The following is a 22,768-nucleotide window of genomic DNA, read 5'->3' as shown; positions in this document are numbered from 1 at the left end:
ATCTGGTCGCGTTATTGATCCCGGAAGAAATTTCTTCCTCGATTTCGATGGAACCGACGAAAAGCAAACAAGACCGACGAGTTGCACTCGAGAATTAAATCGGATTCTTTCACTTTGTTTTCCTCTTCGGCGGACTTTCGTCTCGAAGGTAATTTTATGAATGAAAAACCGTTGATCGGAGTCGAGTGAATAAAAATTCGATGAATCGTCCGGTTTCGCGCGAACGCGTAATTTAAGGCTGATCGAAAACCATGAAAATAACGGATCGAATATGCGTCAGGTGGACCAGCCGGCAGTCTAATGACCCGATCATTCACGATTACAGTCGCAGAAACCATATATTATTACGAGGCAATAGGGTGAAGCGGAAAACTTTCAACGCGATGCATCATGTACGAAATGTGTCGACGTTATCGTTAATCATGATGCATTAGACAATGCCACTGATGATTTCTCGTGCCATTGGCCTTCATTAAGCTTCGAGTATATATCTATTGCAGGACTATCCGCGCGCATGTACCGTATAGATCATTTCGTTCCGATTGTAATTAAAGTCTGACGATGATTACTGCTACAGTTTGGAAATATTTATATATATATATATATTATGTTTGAGTTCGATAACAGGGTTGTATCTATTGATAAAAAATATTTAAATTACAATTGGAAAGAACAAGGTACTCTTTTATTTAATTTCTTATCCAACGACTAACAAGTAGCTTTATTCTTTTCGTTAGACATTCGTAATTCGTTCAAAATTGAAATTAAAATTTACGAAATAGTACATTGTAACTAAATTTTAAACTTATCGTCGCAAAATGTTACTTTACGAAACCAAAGGACAGTATATTAAAATTAAGTTAAAAATTATTAATTATTACGTGCTGCCGTTTAAAATTTAATAACATTCTTTGTGTACCTCGTGCAACAATTTCAAATTACATTTTTGATTTCGAAGTAAATAATTACGAACTACAGCATTTAACGTTTCCTTTGTGCCATGTTATTGCTTTATTAACCACGTAGAATTCAATTACCGTACCGGGAAAGGAGGAAAGAGGCAACGAAGAATGAACCTTCTAATATTAGAAACACAACACGATTAATAACTTTTAACTTAATTTTCATAGTTTTTCCCGTTTTGTGAAATAAATTTTTCAACGAGACTGTACGTTTATAATTAAAAAAATAAAGATGCTTTTATTACAGAAATTTTCATTTTAATTTCGAACAAACGACTGTTATATCCGAATCTCTGTTTTAAATTCCCATTTTTTTCCTTTTTAATAAGGCTCGTTCTTGTTGCAAGCTTCTCGATTGTGGTATAGGCAGAGGAGTGAAGTATTAAGGTCATTTCTAAAGTAATTTATAAATAGCAAGGCGAAAAGATATCTGACGATTTTATGCGAGATCGATATAACGAGTTAGTACGTGTTTGCAGCACGTTAGACCACGTACGTTCTTCCTCTAGGTCAAACTATATGCACTTCGTACCATCCGTTCATACTATATGCAGTATGTATACTTCTAATTGTTAAAGCTAACTAGAATTCATGGGGCAGCGTTACTCTCGTCGATAAGTTGCAACGTTTCGTGAAATATTCGAACTTATTCATTGATAAATAAGGAACCACTGAACTAAAATTATGAATTAAAAAGGCAACCGAACGCAGTAAGTAACAACACCTTGAACAATATAATGCATCCAGATGAAATTCTAAATTATTCCCAAAAACGCAACCAAATTTTCAAAAGTTACCTATCGAACGTTAGAATCGTTCCAACTTCATCGATGTATCATTCTGGGCATTCCAAGATCACAAATAGTATCGTTTCGATATTGGTTTAAATATTGCCAAAGAAACGTTATTTTAAAAACATTTTTAAGAATATCGACCCAATCGCGATCATTGAAATATCTGTTATTAATTCCAGTGCTTGGTTACGTTTTCCATAATACATTTCTCCGAAACAAAATCAAGGCTTCTTCAATTGTTGCGGGGCAATGGCGGATATCCGAAACTAAGGTCCGTAGCTATTCATGCTTCACAGATCGGAATTTTACATTTATAGCCCAATGCCACGAAGGCTATTAATTAAACAGCAATTTATTCGCTTCACGTATTTTCCAGATTCATGCACTTTATGAGTTTACAACTTGCAAGACCGGTTGCAGGCAACTTGCGGAATTTTCGCGAGCAGCACCCGAAGGAGTGAACTATACTATTGGGAGCTGGAGCGAATTATCCTGTAAGGAATGCAGGTCGTATTGGTTAAATTTCTGACTCCTCCGTAACGCGTATAATTAATCGAGGCCAGGAAACAGTGTCAAGTATTTCCAAATAGACAATACTAATTTACTGCGAGGAACTATAAAGAATATCCTTGAGTGACATTCAGACCGTGAACGAAATTTGTCTTTTCATCGGTTAACTGCGTTCTCGGGTCAATAACATTTACTAATCGTTAGTATGCGCGATGAAAAATTCTGATCGATAGTCGAATAACATTTTCCAAATCTTCGATCGTTGAATTTAAATTTCGTTCGGCATTCTCTCCAGATTTTCGGTACACTCACGCACGACGAATCACTATGAAACAATACTTTGCGAATAGTTTGTGACGCGCAAACTTCCAAATAGATTGTCAATCCATTATTTATTATGTTTCGAAAGGTTGAAGTTTTCCCGTTACACGGTTCGCGGCATAACGATTCTGCGCATCCGTGTTGCGCAGTCGTCAAGCGCCATGCGAGACCGAGACGCAGGCTGAAAAGTGGTGGGGGTAACGTCAAGCGAGCCATGTACCTCTAAGTTGTCACGAACTTCTGTCACCGAGTGCGCATTCAGTTTCAAGTTCGTGCAACTTCTCGCACTAGATCATTTTAACACTTTCGCGTCAGATGACGCGCTACGTCTTTTATTCGTGACACGAGGTAAACGATACGTTGCGTAATTAATCTTAATAACCGAAGATATGCGAACGTTGACTCGATCGCGTGCATTCTTTTGTTTCGTCGTTAACCTTCTGTTTCTTCTACCCTATGGAAATAACAAACAATACGTGCGTTATTTGTGTCAAAAAATATCCGATTCTCGACAATCATCTACTATTCGGTCGAGAGAAGAAGGCACAGCGTGTTTAAATCTTCGCTCCTCTAGTAGTGCATTGTCGTTCCTACGTTTGAAATAAATTCGTCTACTTGGCCCAAAGTCCGAATAATCTCTGGTTACATTCTAATACACAATATCGGTATTTTAGTGAACCTTTTTGATCGTCAACCTTTCGCACAATCGCATTACGTTAAGTTGGCGCGCAACAGGGAAGAAACCTACTTTCTTTCGGTATAGAGCCACGGCGCAATTAAATCGATCGTTTTTCACCGGGACCCAGATACCAAAGGCAAATTACACGGTAACCACCTTGAATAGACACAAAGGAAGGGAAAGCAAAAATAATTACTACTTACTTATACGATCGTGCCAACTAATGGCGCGCCACGAGTTTCAATCGCGTTCGGAACCGTTGGAGAATTAATAGTCCGCGTCGGTATTAATTTTTGGTACGGTAGAATTTTCTCGTCGAAGGATCCTCGGCGATGATACGCGAGGTACCAATCGCGTACGGATACCGTGTACCGTTTCCGCGAAAGGAGAACGAAGTTGTAGGCCGATCGAGGAAGAAAAACTCGGCGGGGCGAGGGACACCGGCACTCGATTATAATCACCCTTTCACAAAGACCTTCCTGCCTGTTTGCAAAAGGGCCTTCGCTGTAAACAACGCCTACGAACACGAGACGGGAGTCCGCGACAAAACACGATGGACGCGAGAAGTAGGTCGCTGGGGAAGAGAAACTTTTCCTTTCGTCTTCCGCCCCGCGTCACTCTTTCGTCTTGCGAACGGGGGTTGGAGCGTTAGTATTCGTACAACTCCTCGCGACAACGGGGACGTCGTTGAGAATGAATTTCGAAGCTGGAACATCGGCAAACGGGCGCAAACAATAGCGAGCAGAGACGTGAGATCTCTTTTGTCGGCGTAACTTATACTTGGTCTGATAGACCGGCATTGTAATGTTAGGTAATTGCGAAAGTTCTGCTTGTTGCCTCATATAACGTTAAAATACCGATTGGTCTTTCAGCGGCGAGGTTTATTTCACCGTGCGAGGGTGTTAACATTACCGATTCAGCAGGACCTCGATTATTCGAACTACGACTAATAATCTCTGTTTGTTCGATATTAATCGTTTTGAATATTCAAACGACCGCGCTCCAACACGAACAACGTTTATTTATCACCGCTACGTTCACGGACCTAACGATACGCACACAATTGATAAAGATCTTCGACGGTATAGTTTTTCATTCTACGAAGTTCGTAAAGTGTGTTTCTTTTTTAAGGAGAATCTTTAGAGATACTTTCGAAAGCGACCTCAAAATTTGTTAACAAAAAGCTACAGTTTCTTTTGTATTACGTCCAAAGAGTTTTCAGACGAGTTCAAAGACACGGAGTACAATAGTTTTCAAGGTGACAAAGCGAAAAGAGAAAAAAGTAACTGGAACACTTCGTTCCGTTGCACTCGCTGTTATTTATTATCGGTAAAGTTACACGGTGTACCGAATACGACTTTCATCGTTTCGTTAAATAAATATTAGAGTCTACTGTGAATTTTATTAACATATTTTTTAGCTCCCGCAGAGTTCGAGAAGTTGATTACGTAGCGAATAGAACTTCGTTCGCGAACGAACGATATTTATTTAACGATAAGAAGGAAATTTAACAAAGACGATCCCTGCACAGGCACACTTGCACGTTTCTTTAAATTTCGCAAGGTTAAAAAGTTCCAAGTTACGATATCGTTACACGGAGCAGAAATAGTCTACGAAGGACCAATTCGAGAATGTTTATTTCGTTGGTTAGAAATTACATTACCGTCCGTGTAAACGTTGCTGCATCGAACATCAGCATCGAGCAGAGCTCAGCAAACTAAGTATTGCAGGCTCGCGTCAGATATCGATCCGTTTCTCGTTTCCGTTTAATATCATTCGCACACACGCAGACGTAAGCATAGAGTTCGTGCAGTCCTGTCCGTTATTCGACTTTACGCTGTCACGATGACAATGGTAATGGCGATGGCGATGGCGTTGGAAATGCGTTACGAGTCATATTACCACGTTCCTAAGTTGAGCATCCATCAGTGGCTCTACCTACTTCGCGGTCGCTTTATAGATCTGACAAATTGCACTACTATACCACCGTCTCTTCCCCTCGCGATATTGTACAATGTGACATTGCAAGCTCAAAGGATTATCTTCGACAGATTACCAGGCGTTAAAAGCATTTTCATCGGTACGCTAACCGCGCGTAGACTCGCGAGTTAACAAACGAAGCAGCGGTTCCATTAGCTGTTTAAGTAGATTCGGTCGTACAATTTTTCAGGCAGACACAGTCATTAACACGGGGTATATTTATCGATACGTACAGTTCGGTGCCAACGATACGGACAGATCGATACCTCTCTGTGCGAATGATTTATTTATACACGGTGATTAATATTGCATACTTGGTCGGTCCACCGCGTGTTACGAACGTGTCCAAATTAATACGATCGCTGATGAAATTTAAAACATTTAAAGTTCGTGATTCAGCATTTTGTTGATCGTTGCGCGAGTTTCGTTCGGAGACCCCTTACGTTCATTTTTCTAACGTCTGTGTTGGGTGAATAAGTGTTCGTGCGCGTAATTCGTATTTAATAGAAACGTGTACGATGTCGATCGAATCGTTTCAATGAATTCGATAAAATAATAAACCACTTTTCGCCGACTGGAAACGTTTAGAAGGGAATTATTTAACGTGAATGGAAAAAGTATCGTTCCGATTATTGAATCTAGATTCGTGGCCCCGTCTTTCGTTTCTTGGATGGCTGAGCTAGTAATTGAGGTATTCGAGTCGCCGATGAATGCCTTCTTTCCGAACTTAATATTCCATAAAGGACTGTCGCTTTCAGAACGTCCAGGCTGATAAATTGTGGTCGTGCGCGGCCAACCTGAAAGCTTAAAATTCGATATGACACGGAAGCTATATGTAAAGGTACGGGAGTGAATTCCATTTCTGAAAATCGCTGCGAGAATAGAATCGTCAAATCGGATTTGTGGACGGATCCGCGATTCGAATTTGGACATTTCGATTGCTGGACAACTGGTCTATCGATCGAACTATTCGGGCTGTCCATCGAGATACAGAATTGTACTCCTTATGGCATATTAATGTCCCGGAGGCTGACGCAACGTACGATGGCAATAAATGAGTCGTTAAACACGAAGCGGTGGTAATAACTTTGTACGTATTTCACGATACAGAGACAAACCGAGTACAGCAACGATAGTGGAAGACACGTACAATTCGGTGCGCGTGGTATACGATGTACGAGATGTTTGTTGACGATTGATCGTTGCTGTTCGCTGCGACTGGTTTGATGTATACCGTTTGGAAGTTGAGCCATTCGATGTTAATCGCTTAACATCGACGCAAAGATTTTCGAATCTTCTCCATTTTTAAACAAAATTCTTGAGCACTAAATTTAGAGCCGTGACAATTTTCTTATTCTCAATTATCTTATTTCTTATTGTCTGGGTAATCTGTATCGTGCACCTGCAGAGGATTCGTATCAAAGTGCACAATTGTTAAATTGTACGATATAATTCGAACAAAAAGATGAAAACTGTCCTGGAGAGACCAAATGAACGAAAGATAAAAACGACTGTTTTTCGTCCGATACATTGGATGCCTGCGGTTTTTATTGCAATTGAAATTCCTCTCGTAACAATTGTCTAGCTATTATGTTTCGTATGTCATTCGATAGCTCTTGTTTTCAAAATATCGCGTCAGTAATAAAGCGATTAATTCTGCGAGAACTGTGTCGAGTTAACAAAAATGAACACCTCCGATACTTTCCTCGATTCGAAGAGGGCAAATTTTTAACGAACGACAAACCGACAAAGTTCCGAACGACCATCGAAGTTGGACGAGGAAAATCTGGAAGCTTTTTTGTATAATTATCCGCGACAATCGTCTCGGGAAGAAGTTATCAATAACGATGGAGAATACGTTATAAATTAATTTCCGATAAATATTTGAGAAAGTAACTTAAATATTTTACTTCCGATAAAACCTCACGAACTTACGGATCGATGCGATACTTCTGACCGAACTTGTGGTATCGGGTTCGAAAAATAATTTCGTTTGCAAAATGGAGAATGTATAATTCAACGAAATGTTTATACGCTCTAAAAAAATCGTGTTTCATTTTCACCAAAAAGAAAACTTTCCGCCTAACCCAATAATATTATCTTTCTGCACGAACCGAACGCAATCGTCGATGAATTATCAGCGTCGCATCTGGATCGCAATAAAGCCACCCGTTGTCCCTTACTTTGAAAATCTCGGGGCGGAATCTTCGATTATGAACTGACACCGGTTTGTCGGGCCAGCGGCCAAACCGCGTCCTCCTTTCTCAAGTGTTGGACGTGCCGTCTCGATCTCGAGCAGGGTGGAGAAACCGTGGAAACGGTTGCGCACCCGTGGCTACGTTCAGCGAGACACGGCGTCAGCTCGAAAAGAAAAAGGATCACTCGAGCGTGTCGGATATTATTGTCGTACCCCGATATAAGTGTCGTGCCGGTGAACAAGGTGGGAGAACACGCGGCGAAATGTGAACGAACGAGGAAGGAAGGATCCTCGTCGGTAGCACACGCAGCACGCGACGACGATACAATTTGGAGCTTTGCACCGGGGGCCATGTGACAATATCATGGCTACCCGGTGTACGTGCCTCCTGTGCGCCATCGGCGATGCTTACACCATCCACGAAGACGCAGGGTCACCAACACCAACCGTCGACTCGAGGATCGGGGATAACTCGAAACGAACGAGAAACGAGGGGACGGTTCACGGTGCGTGGCGATAGGCGCGTGTTTCGCCGGATTTTTCACATTTGGATTTGTCGGATTTGTCAGATTTCTCCGACGATACCTACTCGTCGGTCTTTCATTTCCAGATTGCCACCACCGAGTGTTGCCTCTTTTGTTTTCCTTCCCCAAACGTTACATCTCCTTTCTCGTTTTTCCCTCTTTACGTTTCCTCCACGTACCTACGCGCTAGGATTTATCAGGGATTCCCCGTGACAACCACTAGAACGTTCTCGCACGGGTCGCGCTTCCAATTTTCAAATGTCTCCTCGTCCTCGCCGGTCTTTGATCCTTCGTATCGCGCGATGCGATTCCATGGAGAAACCTCGGGACCGTCGTTGAACGAGATCGCGAAGAATCGAGGGAACAATTTTATCCCGAAGGTTAAGGACGAACCGGTATATAAAAAGATACTAAAAGCGTGAAATCCGACAACGTTACCAAGATCCCCTCTAGGTGTCTCGATTTCACCGGATGGCTTCTCTAAATCTTTCAGAGACTTCCGATGGGATTGCATTGTTACCGCTTCGCGCGGATTTTAACAACTTTCCGTAGCTGCTTTTGACAGGGACAACAATGGGCGCCGCGATTCCGCTCGAACAAAAGTTTCGAAAAGGGAGCTCAGCCTGTTATTCGGTGATCGTCGCGGATTTCACTTTCGCAGAGGCGTGTAAATCGCGAGTCGTTTTAAATGCAATGACCAGCGACGATCGCGCGATTACGTGCACGATTAAATGACCACGGGAAAGACGATCAACGATCGTTCGCAAGCCAATTGGATCGATTCTCGCGATACGGTTCGTCTCGAAAATTAATTTTTTATCGAGTCCTTGATACGGCGCGAGCTTAACCGCGCGCCGTTCGATCTTCCATTACCGATAACAAGTGTACAGGATGTCCCATAAGAATCGGGCTACTCAATAGTTCTCTTCGCTTTTGAATTTCTACCCACATGGAAAAATGTTACAATTCGATCGATTCAAAAGAATCAGAATTTATTTTTCAATGTCGAAGGAACTCCTACTATTTTTAAAAACATAACAGACGAAATAGAGTCGCGTACTGTTGTGACGTTGGCTTGGATGTTGATCACTTTTCCAGGGTTCAGGTCTCTCGAAGGTCATAATTCACGACGAAGCGCGTTTAAATTCTTTGTACGATGCGAGAATAAAGAATGTACGCTTTCGTGAAAGAAGCTATTAGCCATCTTGGAAAATCCGAGGTAGGTGGAATATAAATGGACCAGAGAGGAACCCTGTTAGAAAATCGAATCAAGTACCAGTGGTAAATACAGTGTTAGGACTTCCACGGTCGTGTACAATTTCGTATCCGAAAGCAACATAGGTTCGTTGGTACGCGTGCACATCCAAGAAGAGCCAACACGTTACAAGTTATCGTACATTGAGAAACAAGCAGGTAGAATATCTGTTAAAACACATTCGGATAATATAGAATGCGGACAAACGGTAGCAGACCACGGGGCGAGCTTTCATCGCAGGCATATTCAAAACACGTGTCCACAATAGAATTTAACAGTATCTGTTATACATGTTCGCTACTTTGTTCTACATATACGAAGTTCGTTGAACAACTCTCGACTTACCGCGCGTTCAACGTTCCGTTAACGCAGACTGGTATTTACAATATCAGCCTCTTCATAGATACCGGTACTTACGAGCACGTTTAAACGAAAAATTGTTTTTAAACGCTGCAACATCGAAGTAACCGTTTCAATTACTAATGGAGATTCATAATGAAATATCTCGATGAAATAGCATTGCAACATTGTTGCAAGTTTGATAGATATTACACGCGAACGTCACTTTAAAACATTCTGTCTGAATATACATTCTGAATTTATTTTTAACTTTAATAGCATCGCAAGGTTTCGAGTTTGAAATAACATCTTTCATTTCGGTTAAGTGGTTCGCTTCGAATAATCATGCTCCAAGATTAATAAGAAATACTGCTTATCTGTTAAAAAAGCACGATAACGATAAAATAAATCCACTATTGCGATAATCGAATTCAGCTGAATATTATAAGATTCCTCCGATTGTGTAGTGCCGTTGCAACATTGAACAATTATGTACAGAAGGTGAAATAAGATTCGCGACGATAAATTTTTTAGATGGAGAACAGTTTGCTCGAAAAGTGACATTCGTAATTATCGTTTAACGTACCGAAGAATTATTAGTAATATTTATTACAACGAGTGCAAAATTCTTCGATATCGGTAAAATACATATATACCGATAAGATAATGTACGATGATATAATGTGTAGTTTACTTTGGGCAATATTTCTCGCGTTGATCTCTCGAACAACAACCTGTGCACAACATTTCAATTACAGGTTTATTCAGGATTATACGTAGAGTTAACAATTTTACTTTCGAAAGATGACTGTGTTTGTTAATACTTCCAAAATTTATTCGAAGATTGTTAATTGAGACGTTTACGATGGTTAAAAATTACAATCGTGGTTTATTTCGTTACGTTGAATATATTTTAAGAGTATATTCGTGAGACCGTACATTGCAATATCAAACATGCTTGTTATTATTCTTCTTTGCGTTGTTGTTGTTGTTACCGTTGAACTAGCAACGTGTTTATTACGCAAGTACAAGGAATAATATATATTACAACAGAGAGTTGTTGCACAATGTTTACGGATGATGCATGTACAAAGGCTGCTTTTAAACCTAATTTCAATATTTGTAAATATTAAGAACAGTATTCTTCGAAACTGTTGGTGCTCCACAATGATAAACGAAATAATTTATTTTGCTACCTCGCCACATAAATGGTTGTTAACTATCAACAATTAGTACCTTATTACTTGTAAACTACATTATTTCAATCACTTGTTGTTTCAAACAGAATTTCGTAAATTATATATTCACCGTGAACTTTTAGACTTCAAATTAGTCCTTGCTTTGTGCTTTTAAACTACAGTTTGGAATTGTTCAAACTGTCCAAACTCTGAACCGAATATTGAAGTCTTCGTTAATAAAATTAATTTGCGTTGGCAATATTGAATGTTAACGAATTAATGGTACACACTTTGTACACGTTTGGTATTCGTAAGTACAAAAAGTATTTTGTTCGTAACCGTAGGTGTCCGATGTAGTAATAAATTATATCAGTGTTTAGCAGGTTTTCACGCAGACCTTACTAGCATATTCTATGGACAAAAATAAAGTAAAAATTGTACATAAACGTGCAAGAACCCTTCGCTAAAAAGTGAATAACTTTTTCTTCCTAAATGACGAAAAAAGTTTAACTCGAACAGTGTAACGGTATATTCAAATAATGATTTATTCATTGTATATTAAGAAGGTGAATTTATTCATTACGTAAAAGTTTTTAATACACGTTTTTATATCCTCCATAAATGTTCCATGGAGTTCATGTCTGGTGACTGTAGGGGTGTATGAAATTGTTTTAGAACACTGTATAGCAACCATTAATTTTTATTATAGCAGTGTGCTTGGGGTCAGAGATTTAATTTTCTGTACTTTCGTGTAAATTGTGTTTTAAAATGTTTAAATAAACATTTCAATCCATAAAAAGAATCTATACGAAATTTTTAACGTCCATTTGTTCATTAGGCTTTCTTCGTACGTACATTTGTCCACTCGATCCTATATGTAATTAATCATTTTATACGAATATTTATATACTCTTCGGTTTTGAAATATTCGAAAAATAATATTATTAAATGTGATATATGGAAACTTTTTAGAACCACTGCATATTACGAAACGCGTAGTATTTACACGATATATGATACGCGGTCTATTATTATGTGACACGTGATGTATCTATGATAAATTATAACTAATAACGCACAACGTAAATAGCTACTATAAACACCAGAAACACAAACGTTATATTATTGATAAAATTTTGCGGCCAACGTACCGTATTACGTGATAAATGCAAAATATTAAAGAAAACTTACTTTAATCGTTCTTTTCTTGCGAGTATTCGAAAGGAAAAATAATGATGCGGCATTCGTTAACCCGAGATTCCTATTACTTCAAATGAATCGATCCTCGTTCATTGTTAAATAACATCGCTCGGAACGAAAGACAATTTCGTGCGGGATTTTGCTCGATTCTGGTAAAGTGAAGTTTCAAGATTCGCGCAAGGTCGAAACACGGAACGTTGATCGACAAAAATTGTTATCAACCGGGAATCTAGATCCGTCACGGCAACGCGATAAACTCGCTGCGTAAGACGTTATTCGTGCAGGTTCGTGGCAACAAATATTTGCGTAATTCATGACGGAGCAAACTGTGGGTGCCGTGTAACCGTACTCACGACAAGGAGATAGAAACTCGCCTTGTCGACAAGTGGGAATTAATTTCGATGTAGTTTCTCGGCGGGGTAAAGCATTCGAATCTAGATAAGGAGACCCTCGTACGACCTTTAGGGTCCGTGGTGACCCTTTTGTTCAGCGAATTCCTCCCCGGGGCCGTACATATCACTTAACCCTTACACCTATCGTGCTCCCTACACGCGTTAAGCGTCTCTTTGCAAACTTATACGCTCGCTTCAGAAGCAACTTGCGAACCGCGGTAACACTTCCCGTAATTAACTACTCATTGCGACGGTATCTTATTATTCCACGAACCGACTGCACAAGTTCCGCGTTATTAGATCTTGTTACGTCCCTGGAACCTCCACCGTGGCTGCGCGAATTATTTCGAATCGATAAGTCCCATCGCGGGATTTTTTACCTAGATACGAATTTCGAACGCGAATAGAAGGTAAACGACTCTCGATGCGTTATTCGTTTAACGGAAACTCCGATCCGAATTATGCAATTGTATCAGAAGCAATTCAATTCGATACGCAAATTTTGGTAATTCTAAGTGCAATTTCTGTTCATCGAGTCCTCTTTAGGAATAATTAAATACGTAAGTCGTACTGTGTATCACGAAACCGAACAATTGTCTAAAATCGTATACAATTTCCTCTACCGAACTCTTTCAAGTTACAACTAATAAGGTAAACGAACGTTACCGATTCGTTGATTATTCTCAACGACATCGCTACACAATAAAACGCGTAATTGTACAATTATTATAAATTGTGCATACATTCGCGTTCTTTGATTCGTGTCGACTCGTCCGGTAGACTCTCCCATCGTTTGTGGCTGAGCACCGCCAACCCGTGCATCTCGTCTTGGTAAATTAATGTTGGGTCGCGCGTTAATCAATGCCTACCTGTGCGAAAAGACCAAGGCATTTATTGCTACGGGGCACGATCATACGGTGCTCTTTGTTCTCGCGCTAAATCAATGTTATATTGTAGGTACGTTGGCTGGACGTCGAAGAGGAGAGACGCACTTATTGCTGCAAGGCGCGACCATACGGTGCTCTTTGTTCTCGGAGTAGATTAACGTTGTACGGCACGTTGATCAGTGTCTACCTGTTCGAAAAATAGTGACTCGCTTATTGTGGCAAGGCACGATCACACGATGCATGCATCTAATAAATCGACGTATAATAAATTACGCGCGACGCTGGAAACTCGTTAGGTCCCCGCAGCCCGGTTTCGATCGATTAACGAAACGCTGATGAAAAGATTGAATTTTTATTCGCGTCAAGATACACCATTCGTTTAACCAGAATAGATATATAAAATTCTTGACTCGTTCTCGCGACACGAAGATACAGTGTGAGTAATTTCTTTACGAATTTTTGTACGAAATACTCGAAATACGTAAAGGTTGGAGAAAATTGAACGAAAAAATTACGAAAAAAATATACGTGCTTCCTGTTGAAGATAAGAAACGGATAATATTACCCCTCGCTGCGATAGTATTTACCGATAGCAATAACGACTTATTTCGACACACGTTCGACGCGTAACGCAACACTTGGGAATTGATGTACACAGGTATCGACGAGTACGTCGTTAGTTCGATTCCATCCGCGATTGGTCCCCTTTTCGATCCTTTGCGGGAGTATCGCGAAATGCAAGTTGCGGAGTGTATTTCTTTCCAGCGTGGAGAGAAAGAGGGGGGTTAGAGAAGCCGATATGGCGGTATGCCCTTCTTCTTCATTATTTCGTTACGTCGCGTAAACGTGACCCGCGCGATACTCTCCGTGGAACGAGGAGGAAGTGAAAGCCTAAAATAACTTGGCGACATTCCTCGATGCGGGAGAGGGCGACCAACCCTACAGTTCTTCCATGCAACATTGCTCCTCGGTTAGATCTCCCTCGTTCTCTCGCTCGCTCCCTCCTCCTTCTTATTCTCACCTTTTCTCCACAATCTCCTTCATCTACCACCCACAGAGCGGATCTCTCTAAAATATGCACCCGCCTAACGTAAAACGCGATATTCGAAGGGCGGAATTCCTCGTCCGTGGACCGAGAACCGAGAATTCTGGAGGCATAACGGCGTTCCGGTGTGTAAGGGTCTACGTTTCGGTATATATCGAAATTAATTTCTACCCCGTGCCGTTAAATCTTCTTTCGATCGTATTTTTCAAATTCTTTAATTTCCGAGAGAGCCGAGGTGTCTAGCTACGATATTGGATTCCATACGATGGAGGAGTTACCAATCTGGACCCGTGTATTTTTTTAAACAGTGACCAGGTTTCGAAGAAACCGACGTGTACGATTTTCGAATACCGAATGCGGCTTCAATAAATTGTAAATTCTACGGCATTGTTTACCTCAATGCGATCATGGAACGTGGAATGGGAAAGATTATTTTTCCGAATAATTATTGTTGATTCAGGGAGGAGGTATAACACACGTAAAAATCTACCGGTAGGTAACTGATTTTCAAAATATCAAATTACACATTCTTGGTTATGAATCATTATTTTCGGAATAATTATTTTTGCTCTCGTTAAGCGATTAATTACTTTTTACGTTTAAACTGATCGTCGAATTTTACTGTAGCTTCTTTCGTACCCGATGAGTCGCGAGTACAATGAACAGAGTACCAAACTGGAAAGAAATACGAGTATTCTTCGGGGTTATATCAGAAGCTACTTTTGTCGGAACTTTCGAGGGCCATATTCTCCGACTTTGACTACAGTTTATCATCGTTCGTAAGTAGAGTCGAATCTGGTTTGCCAGAAAGCCGGTACTTGTTTTGCGTGAAGTGTCCCATCAAGAAGAGACGCGTCTTCGTTTCTACGAGAAAAGCGTTAAAACTGGGGCCAAAGTCTATCAAAGGGATGTGGTAGAAGGGATAGTAGAACCCCTGAGTGTGACTCTCTTTCAAAAGCAACGGTGAGTTTTCCAATAAGACTTTGTCCTACCTTACAAAGCAAAAACAACTCGAAAGTGACTACGAAACAATATACCAAAGTTCATTTCAAACGAAGAACACCTCTCTGGTTGCTTGGATTTCAATTCGCTCGAATATAAACTACGATAAGGATCTAACGATATAACTTGCAGGACTGCTTATGAAAATTTGATTAGAAAAATATTCCGACAAGAATAGCTTTTGAAATAATCTCGAAGACTGTATTCGTGATAATTATTTTTAATATCATTATTTTTCTCTTATTATTTGCCGTTCAAGTAAATTCTGATTGATTAAAATAGATAATGTTTCTTATTTTTTTCCCCCTAGAATTTTTCAATATACTTGTGAGGAGAAATTATGGCGGGGCTGAATAGATGCATATATGCTCAAAGCGTGAAAAAGTCTTTCGCTCGCCACGTCCTAGGAGTTTGCAGCACCAAAAGAATTAAGAATTTCAGCAATTTATCTCCACGCCTTTATTTTACCTGACCCATTATTTGCACAAAATTGTTTTCGTAATACGACACAATTTCTGTTTATATGTTTTTATAATCGTGAACAGTTAATGTCCAGATAACCAGTGTTGTACTCGTTAGAGCAGAAAAAGTCATGCACAAACGAACAAGTTCGTTAATGCTACTTGATCTTCTCTGACAACGTATCAGCTGATTGTATTTTAATTCTTTCGGTACCGTGAGCATTTATAACTAGTCTACGAAAAAGTTAACGTTGCAAGGAGTAATTACTTACGATGTGTCTGCGAACAATATTTATCTGCGTAATTGTGTAATAAATTTAAATATTATTTTCATTGCGAATAACTTTCACAGTGTAACTACGTGCAAAGATAGCGTGCACAGGATATAAATAACTACAGGCAGAAACTTGGGAGATTGATTGAACTTGTTATAAGAAATAAAAAAGATTGGCAATCGTACATCTCGGAAGTAACAGTTTCAAGAATATTCAATCTTTACTTGTACGAATGATGTTCAATCACTTATGATTAAGTTCTTTGTTCGCTTGTATATACCGTAGATCACACAAAACGTTTTTCGTGATAAATGATTACAATAACGGCAGTTCGCGTGAAGCTAGTACCACTCAAGACGCAGACCGAAGTAATCAATAACGAGTTCCATCTATTTTGAGGTTATCTATTAGTTACCGATAGCTTGAACTCTCGAGATATCAGTCATTGTAAAGCAACTGTAATCATTCAAGGAACTACTTACTTACAAATTAAAGAGCTGAATGTCTCTGAAACTCTTACTTTCCGGGGACGTGTTCATTAAGATTATTGTATTTCCCTCGGAGACTTCTACTTCGAAAGTTTGCGTTTATAATTTATTCGCACTCCATACGTTGAATTTCAGCTCGAGGGTGTACTCGGTATATATTTGCGGTATTCTGTATAGTGTTTAACTGAAATATGCGTATAAAGTATGCTCTTAACGTTTAATTGAGTTCCTCTTTATTGAAACGATGATATCAAATGAACGCAAACGTTTTTTAAATGGAACAATGCAAAGATATGTACGTGTTGCGATAGGCGTGTGTGGATATACTGTAAACTTTAAAGAAACGTTTAATTTTCCCTTCTACGAATTTTTCTGGAATTCTTGATGCCAAGGAAAACAAAATCTTTATCGTTCAAATTGATCCTCTTACAATGATATCTCTCTGCTTCAAACGAACGAAACAAACACCTAACTCGTGCTGCTTCTAATATGTCCCCTGGGGATATTTATACAATTTTTTCTGTCAAATCGAGTACAATGTAATATTGTAAATATTCTGACAAAATATAATTGTATACACTTTTCGTTCTTATCTCATTCTATTTTTTAAAATAAAAAAAAAAGGATTGGTTGAATTCACAATATAAATAAATTCTCGAGGCACCAAAATAAATACGTAGATGAAGTTCATAAAATTAAGTATTCTTTCATCGTATTATGGATTCCAAACGTATTTGCAATCTCTTTACAATGTTCTTTTACAATAAAATTATTTTTAAAGTCCTCGTATCTACTTTCCTCAACCGATATAATTATTACCCTATCGCGAGTGTAACACAATCCGTATAAAGGCCGCTTAATCAACATTAGAGACACTGCTTTAACTGGAAGTCATTTCATAACGCGTCGTCGCAGCTGTTATTATTTACTCGACTTTTTTCCCTAAGAAGGAAACCACTCACTTCGTGTATTCCCGAGGGACAGCCTTTCCATTAAGTGAAGTACCTCACTCTCAGATTTTGCAAATAACAAGATAATGGAAAAAGTAGCCGGTGTAGATGGAAAGTGGCCCGTAACGAGCATTAAATTGCATTTTCATTGTTATCGGGACATTGCTCACCGTAATTCAACTAGTAAAGATGGGCGAGTTTTGAGTTTTATTTCTCGTTAACCAAAAAGTGTACAGTGTTTGAACTTTCAACTTTCGCGCCCGGTACCATTACTGAACAAATGAAATGGTTCTCGTCGTTTTTCTTTTCTGTTTCTCGAATGAATTGAACGAGTTCATTCAGTCGTGGAATCCTTCATCATAAAAATGAGAAATTAATTCGAAATAGTAACACGATAAGTTACTGTCTTCCTTTCTTTAACGATGTTAATAGAATAGAATATCTCTACATTAATAGACTAGAAATATTATAGAATATTTGTTAGTATTAAGAACAATGTTACTCCGTTTCGTGCATCTACTAGTTTGGTAGTTTGCGTAGTAGATTTTGTTTTATAATGCTACCATGCACCATTTATGCGCGACGCGTTAATTCTCGTGAGAAATCAATATTACATACATACGTGTAACAGCGACGATTTTCCATTTTTATGTTTACATAAACAAATGAAGTGTGATCTACGGACCAGTATTACACATAATGCGAAGCATTATTCGTATTATTCAGTTCGTCTATTCATTATATTTTATTCGTACGGAGTTAAAAGCATTCACTGCATTAAATAAAATTATTACAAATGGTGCGTGGTCCGTTGCAGATGGTTTTCCATTTGAGCGGTAGTCGAGAAAAACATCGAAATAGTAGCCACTCGGTGAAAAAAAATTTAAAACAAGAACGAATGTTTTGGAATTTAATTAAGTCCAGTAAAAGAAACCAATAATTGAGAGCATATTTTTCAACCAATGGTTAATTTGAAATTCAATTAAAATTGTTCCCTGTTTAGCGTGAATATTTCGGAATTTGGTACAGTTTAATTTTTTTGCAATACAAATAACTATGTACAAATAAATTGCATTGTTCACGTTTCTTCTTCTAACCGAACACAATCGTAAACTTTTAGACTTGCGGTTTTAGATTTTAATGAAATTCTATTCACACCTAACGTTTAACAATTTCGTAAAGTTTCGAGAGTTTAAATTAGTGTTTTTAAAAGTAGGGGGTACCAAAGAAATATACCATAAAATTTACGATATCGTTGTTCGAATTATTGTATTACTGCCTTTAACCGGCTTTCTTTTCTTTTCCTTAGCCCCGAATATACATTCATCCGCTCCAATTTGTTTTTATTCCAAGAAACTTGTTCCGTTTAGAATTCTTAATACTCTGTGTAACTGTAATACACTGAGCTTGAAGTCGATCCAAAACGGGGATTAACGATAATCTCCCTTCGTAACATAGCCGGTTGGTACACCCGGATATTCCCTACGGAGGGTGTCTCGTAATTCGCGATACAACTGAAAACAGGGTGAACCCCTCGTCTAAGAATATAAAATTTTGTCAATTTTTAAGATTCGACCGATACGAGAAACTCGAACTTCGAAGAAACAGATCTAAGTGAAGACATTGGTTCGTTCCTATTAATAAACGTTGTCGAAATTTATTCAGATACGATGCAGTTGTAACGAACCATTTATCGTTATCGTTTAAGGTTTTCAACTGTACGTTTGTAGTCATCTTTAAAAAAGAAAAATTGAAGATGATCTATCGTAAACAAATTTTTAAAGATTGTCTTGAATTCTTCTTTTTTCGATATGACTACAGACGTATAGTCGAAGCGTTAAACAACAGTAAATAGTTTTTTTTTTTTTATTATATACTAAGAGAAAAAATGTATATGCCTCCCAATAAATGGTAAGTACAAAAATATAATCGTTTATTTATTTCACTTATTTTAAGAGTCTTTGATTAAACCTTTCGGTACAAAATGTTTGAACGCATTTATCGAGAACCAGCTGAATTACCCGGGGTATTTCGGGATATAAAATATTGTTTGGAAATATTATTTTATAACTCTTGGTGCACAATGACTTTTGTTTTATTCTCTGAATTGATATCGACAAAATATATAATTTGTTATGTCACACGATGTACCGAACCTGGTCGATAAATTTGAACTCTTTTTAGAAGCATATTAAAAGCAGGAAGAATTCATTTGATATCTCGGTTACGATCAATTTGATCAAAAATATGTGTAAAGCAAAAATATTCCCAAATTTTATTTGTAACGACTTTAGTAACCTTTTTTTCCGTAAAAATACTTTTACTAGGCTCCCACAATGTCCCTTCCAGCAAAAGTTTTGCTATGTTATAAATTTTATATTTTGAGTAAATCTTTTCTAGATATATATGCTGCATTACCAATTTAGATGTCCTAGTTGTTAACAGATCTGGTCTATTTAATCTCGATGTTCAAAGAATGGCTTCTACCTGAAGCAACTAATTTGGTTCTTACTCGCGTTGAAGTATCATAATACAACAAAACGGTAGACCACAGTAAAGAAGATATTGTAGTGTTGTAAAGTTGGTCAGGGTCGTACAAGTGGTCGGAGGCATATGTCTACAAAGGATTGCCCTAGAGTACGCAATTCTATCGAAGTAAATTTAGGTTAGAATACGTTCAGCTCTTGGTATCGCATTCAAGTAGATTTCAGGTTTGATCTAAGAACGTAATATCGTTTACTTTTTCTTTTCGAGTATTCGAACTCAATACGTCTTAGAAATATAAATATTTTATTCGATTTTTTCAAAGCAATACTCGAGTTATTCGTTTTCAACGTTTCGACCTAGTCTTTCCGGTTCTTTTCAGAAATGATGAATCTATCTTACCGTTTAATGTAATAATTTTTTTTGACTTACGTGTTTTCCTTCTGGTCTCCGTTGCTCGACTGCGAAGACGGCGACGGTTGTTGTTGGGCCTGCTGCTTCGAATACGGATGATGATGATGCACGACGTTGTTGTTGTTGTTGTGCATATGCACCTTGTTCGCGTTGCTGTCAGTCGGCGAGCCTGGCGAGATTTTACCCGCCAGAGCGTTCAACGATTGAAGCATTTTCATAGGAATCCTCTTGGCGACCGGTTCGCGGTGCCTCCTTCCCTCGCCCTCGTTTATCCTTGAGGAAGACAGGATTATTTTTCGTTCACGGTTTGAAGGCGTCAACCCTCAAACTCGACCGTACGCGTGGGAACAGGTGTATCCGGGGATCGAAAAACAGAACGCACTTTTCCAGAAACGCTTTTACACTATTTCCCGCGTAAATTCACGAATCACTGAATTCGGTCCGAAACTTTTTCGATACTCGACACAGAAAGCAAACACTGTTCACGCGGGTACACGCGATACGCACATATACGGACACTTGTTTGTCTCTAGCGAACGTTCACTGCGAGAATAGATTCCGGAGGATATTTTAGAACAACGATAAACGTTCTCAAAGCTGTCGAATCCCAGGTACTGACGACGGGAATTCTCGAATCGCTGGAAAACAAAGAAAAGGGAAGAACGAGTCAGTGAAAATATCGAATTCGTGATTAAATCGCACGCCGCGTGATAGACGCGAGTAAATTATATAGCGCGCTTTCTTTTATCGTTGTACATTATTTCGTATCGTGCGAGCTTCATTGCATTGAATATTTTTATCATTATTTTATTTATCGATACCGCAAACGTCGTTAATAAAGAATTGAATCAATTCTATAGTATTTGATCGATAAAAATAAACACGCGATTCACTTATCGTGTTTATCCCGAAGGAAAAGAAAATCTGTTTGGTAAATTATTTATATTTGTTGAATATACCGATAGATAGCTACGCGTAAGGTATACTTGAAAAGAATATGACGCAATGTTTGGTGAATGCATAAGGTCTACTCGTTCTATCCACTACTGGGTTCAAATTGGTGTCCTACATCGAGGTTTGCTCGAACAATTGAGAAATTCTTATTATAAGATACACTCTAGGGATGGATAGCGAGATTCCAAGTGCAAAGATGCCTCTCGGTGACATATGTACATACACCCGCTGTTCCTGTTCGATCCGATGAAAAGGGCCGTAGAAGCACGTAAAATTATTTGCGATAACCGTGGACAAAGTTTTATTAATAATTCTATCACCCGTAAAAGGTAGTCACGAAAATGCAGAGAGGAATATTTATCTCTCGAATGCACTGTACGAACCACTGAAATTGACAACAATAAAATATTGAAAGTTCATCGAACAATAATTTTTATCGAACTGTCCAGAACATTCGTTATAATTCGTGAAATGTTTGGAAGATGCGATGTAGTTAAATTGCTCGAAAATAACTTATTTTAAGCGAATTACGTTTTACGTGTTTCACTTCAGAAGAATCTGATACTCGCATTAAGTGACACGTTTCCTTTTAGTTCTCGCTAAAAATCATTTTTAAATCGTTCGATAATTGCCCAAATTGATAAAATTTCCTCCATGCATTGCGAAATATCCACCAACGAAAAGTCTTTAAGTAAAAAGAAAAAAACTAAACAACGAAGAATATAATTTTGTTCCGATTTTCCTTCATAGAGGCAATATTCGTGAATAGATCAAGTTTTCGAAAGGAACGAAATAAAATTTCCTTCTAAAACGTTTCGTTTTCGAGAGATTCTATTCTGCAATATGTCATTTTAAATACGGAGCAACGACAAATTCGCAAGGATTCGTTTCAGTTGTAACTGGTTCCCGTCGATTTGGAATAAGAATATTAAAAAAAAAGAACATTTAATCCATCGAAAAGATCCAAGACGCTTAGAATTTTGGAACGATAGACCAACCGGTCGTCGATATTGGCAAACATCGAACGTTGTCGAACAATTTTTACGCACTCACCGGACACGTCCGTAGAATCTCTACAGTGTACAACCCAGGGTAGAGCCGAGAACACTTTTTTAACTTATTCGTCGTGTATTCGTGCGAATCCCACTCGTTTCACCCCGAATTAACTGGCAACGAAGTGGCTATAAAGAAGGTTTCGCGGACAGTTCCCCGGTGCGAAAGGGACAGAGTTAGGGAAGGCGAAGCTACGAAGACTGAATACTCCGAAACAAGTGAAATCGGAGGAACGTAGATAACTGAAACGCGTACGTGGAACACCTCTTGCGCGAAACGGCTTTGCAACGAGTCAATTAAAAGTTTAAGTTTAATTAGAAACTCGTCTCGTATACGGGAACCGGGCGAGTCACTGGCTGATCTCCCTTAACGTTACTCTCCTCGTTCGGGCTTTCTTCCACCTTCGTCCGTGTATCCGTATCTT

The 22,768-nt window shown here is 38.8% G+C and overlaps 2 protein-coding genes across 9 annotated transcripts in view; one reads left to right on the top strand and one right to left on the bottom strand.

The window, feature by feature from the left end:
• Positions 1–14,667, top strand: part of LOC143153844 (uncharacterized) — a 47,432-nt gene extending 32,765 nt beyond the window's left edge. The window contains exons 3-5 of the mRNA XM_076325446.1: positions 1,936–2,027; positions 2,133–2,250; positions 14,572–14,667. Coding sequence (XP_076181561.1) covers positions 1,936–2,027; positions 2,133–2,217 — 177 coding nt within the window. The 3' untranslated portion in view covers positions 2,218–2,250; positions 14,572–14,667. The remainder of the gene's footprint in view (positions 1–1,935; positions 2,028–2,132; positions 2,251–14,571) is intronic.
• Positions 1–22,768, bottom strand: part of LOC143153767 (CUGBP Elav-like family member 1-A) — a 529,867-nt gene that overhangs the window by 431,814 nt on the left and 75,285 nt on the right. For all 8 annotated transcript variants that reach the window (XM_076325287.1, XM_076325289.1, XM_076325292.1 and 5 more), the window contains one exon: positions 20,356–20,975. In XM_076325287.1, the coding sequence (XP_076181402.1) occupies positions 20,356–20,555 (200 nt within the window). In that variant the 5' untranslated portion in view covers positions 20,556–20,975. The remainder of the gene's footprint in view (positions 1–20,355; positions 20,976–22,768) is intronic.

This window comes from Ptiloglossa arizonensis, chromosome 13 (assembly GCF_051014685.1).
Source record: "Ptiloglossa arizonensis isolate GNS036 chromosome 13, iyPtiAriz1_principal, whole genome shotgun sequence".
NCBI classification, from domain to species: domain Eukaryota; kingdom Metazoa; phylum Arthropoda; class Insecta; order Hymenoptera; family Colletidae; genus Ptiloglossa; species Ptiloglossa arizonensis.
Note: the sequence above shows the minus strand (reverse complement) of the source record. Positions and strands in the feature narration are given on the sequence as shown.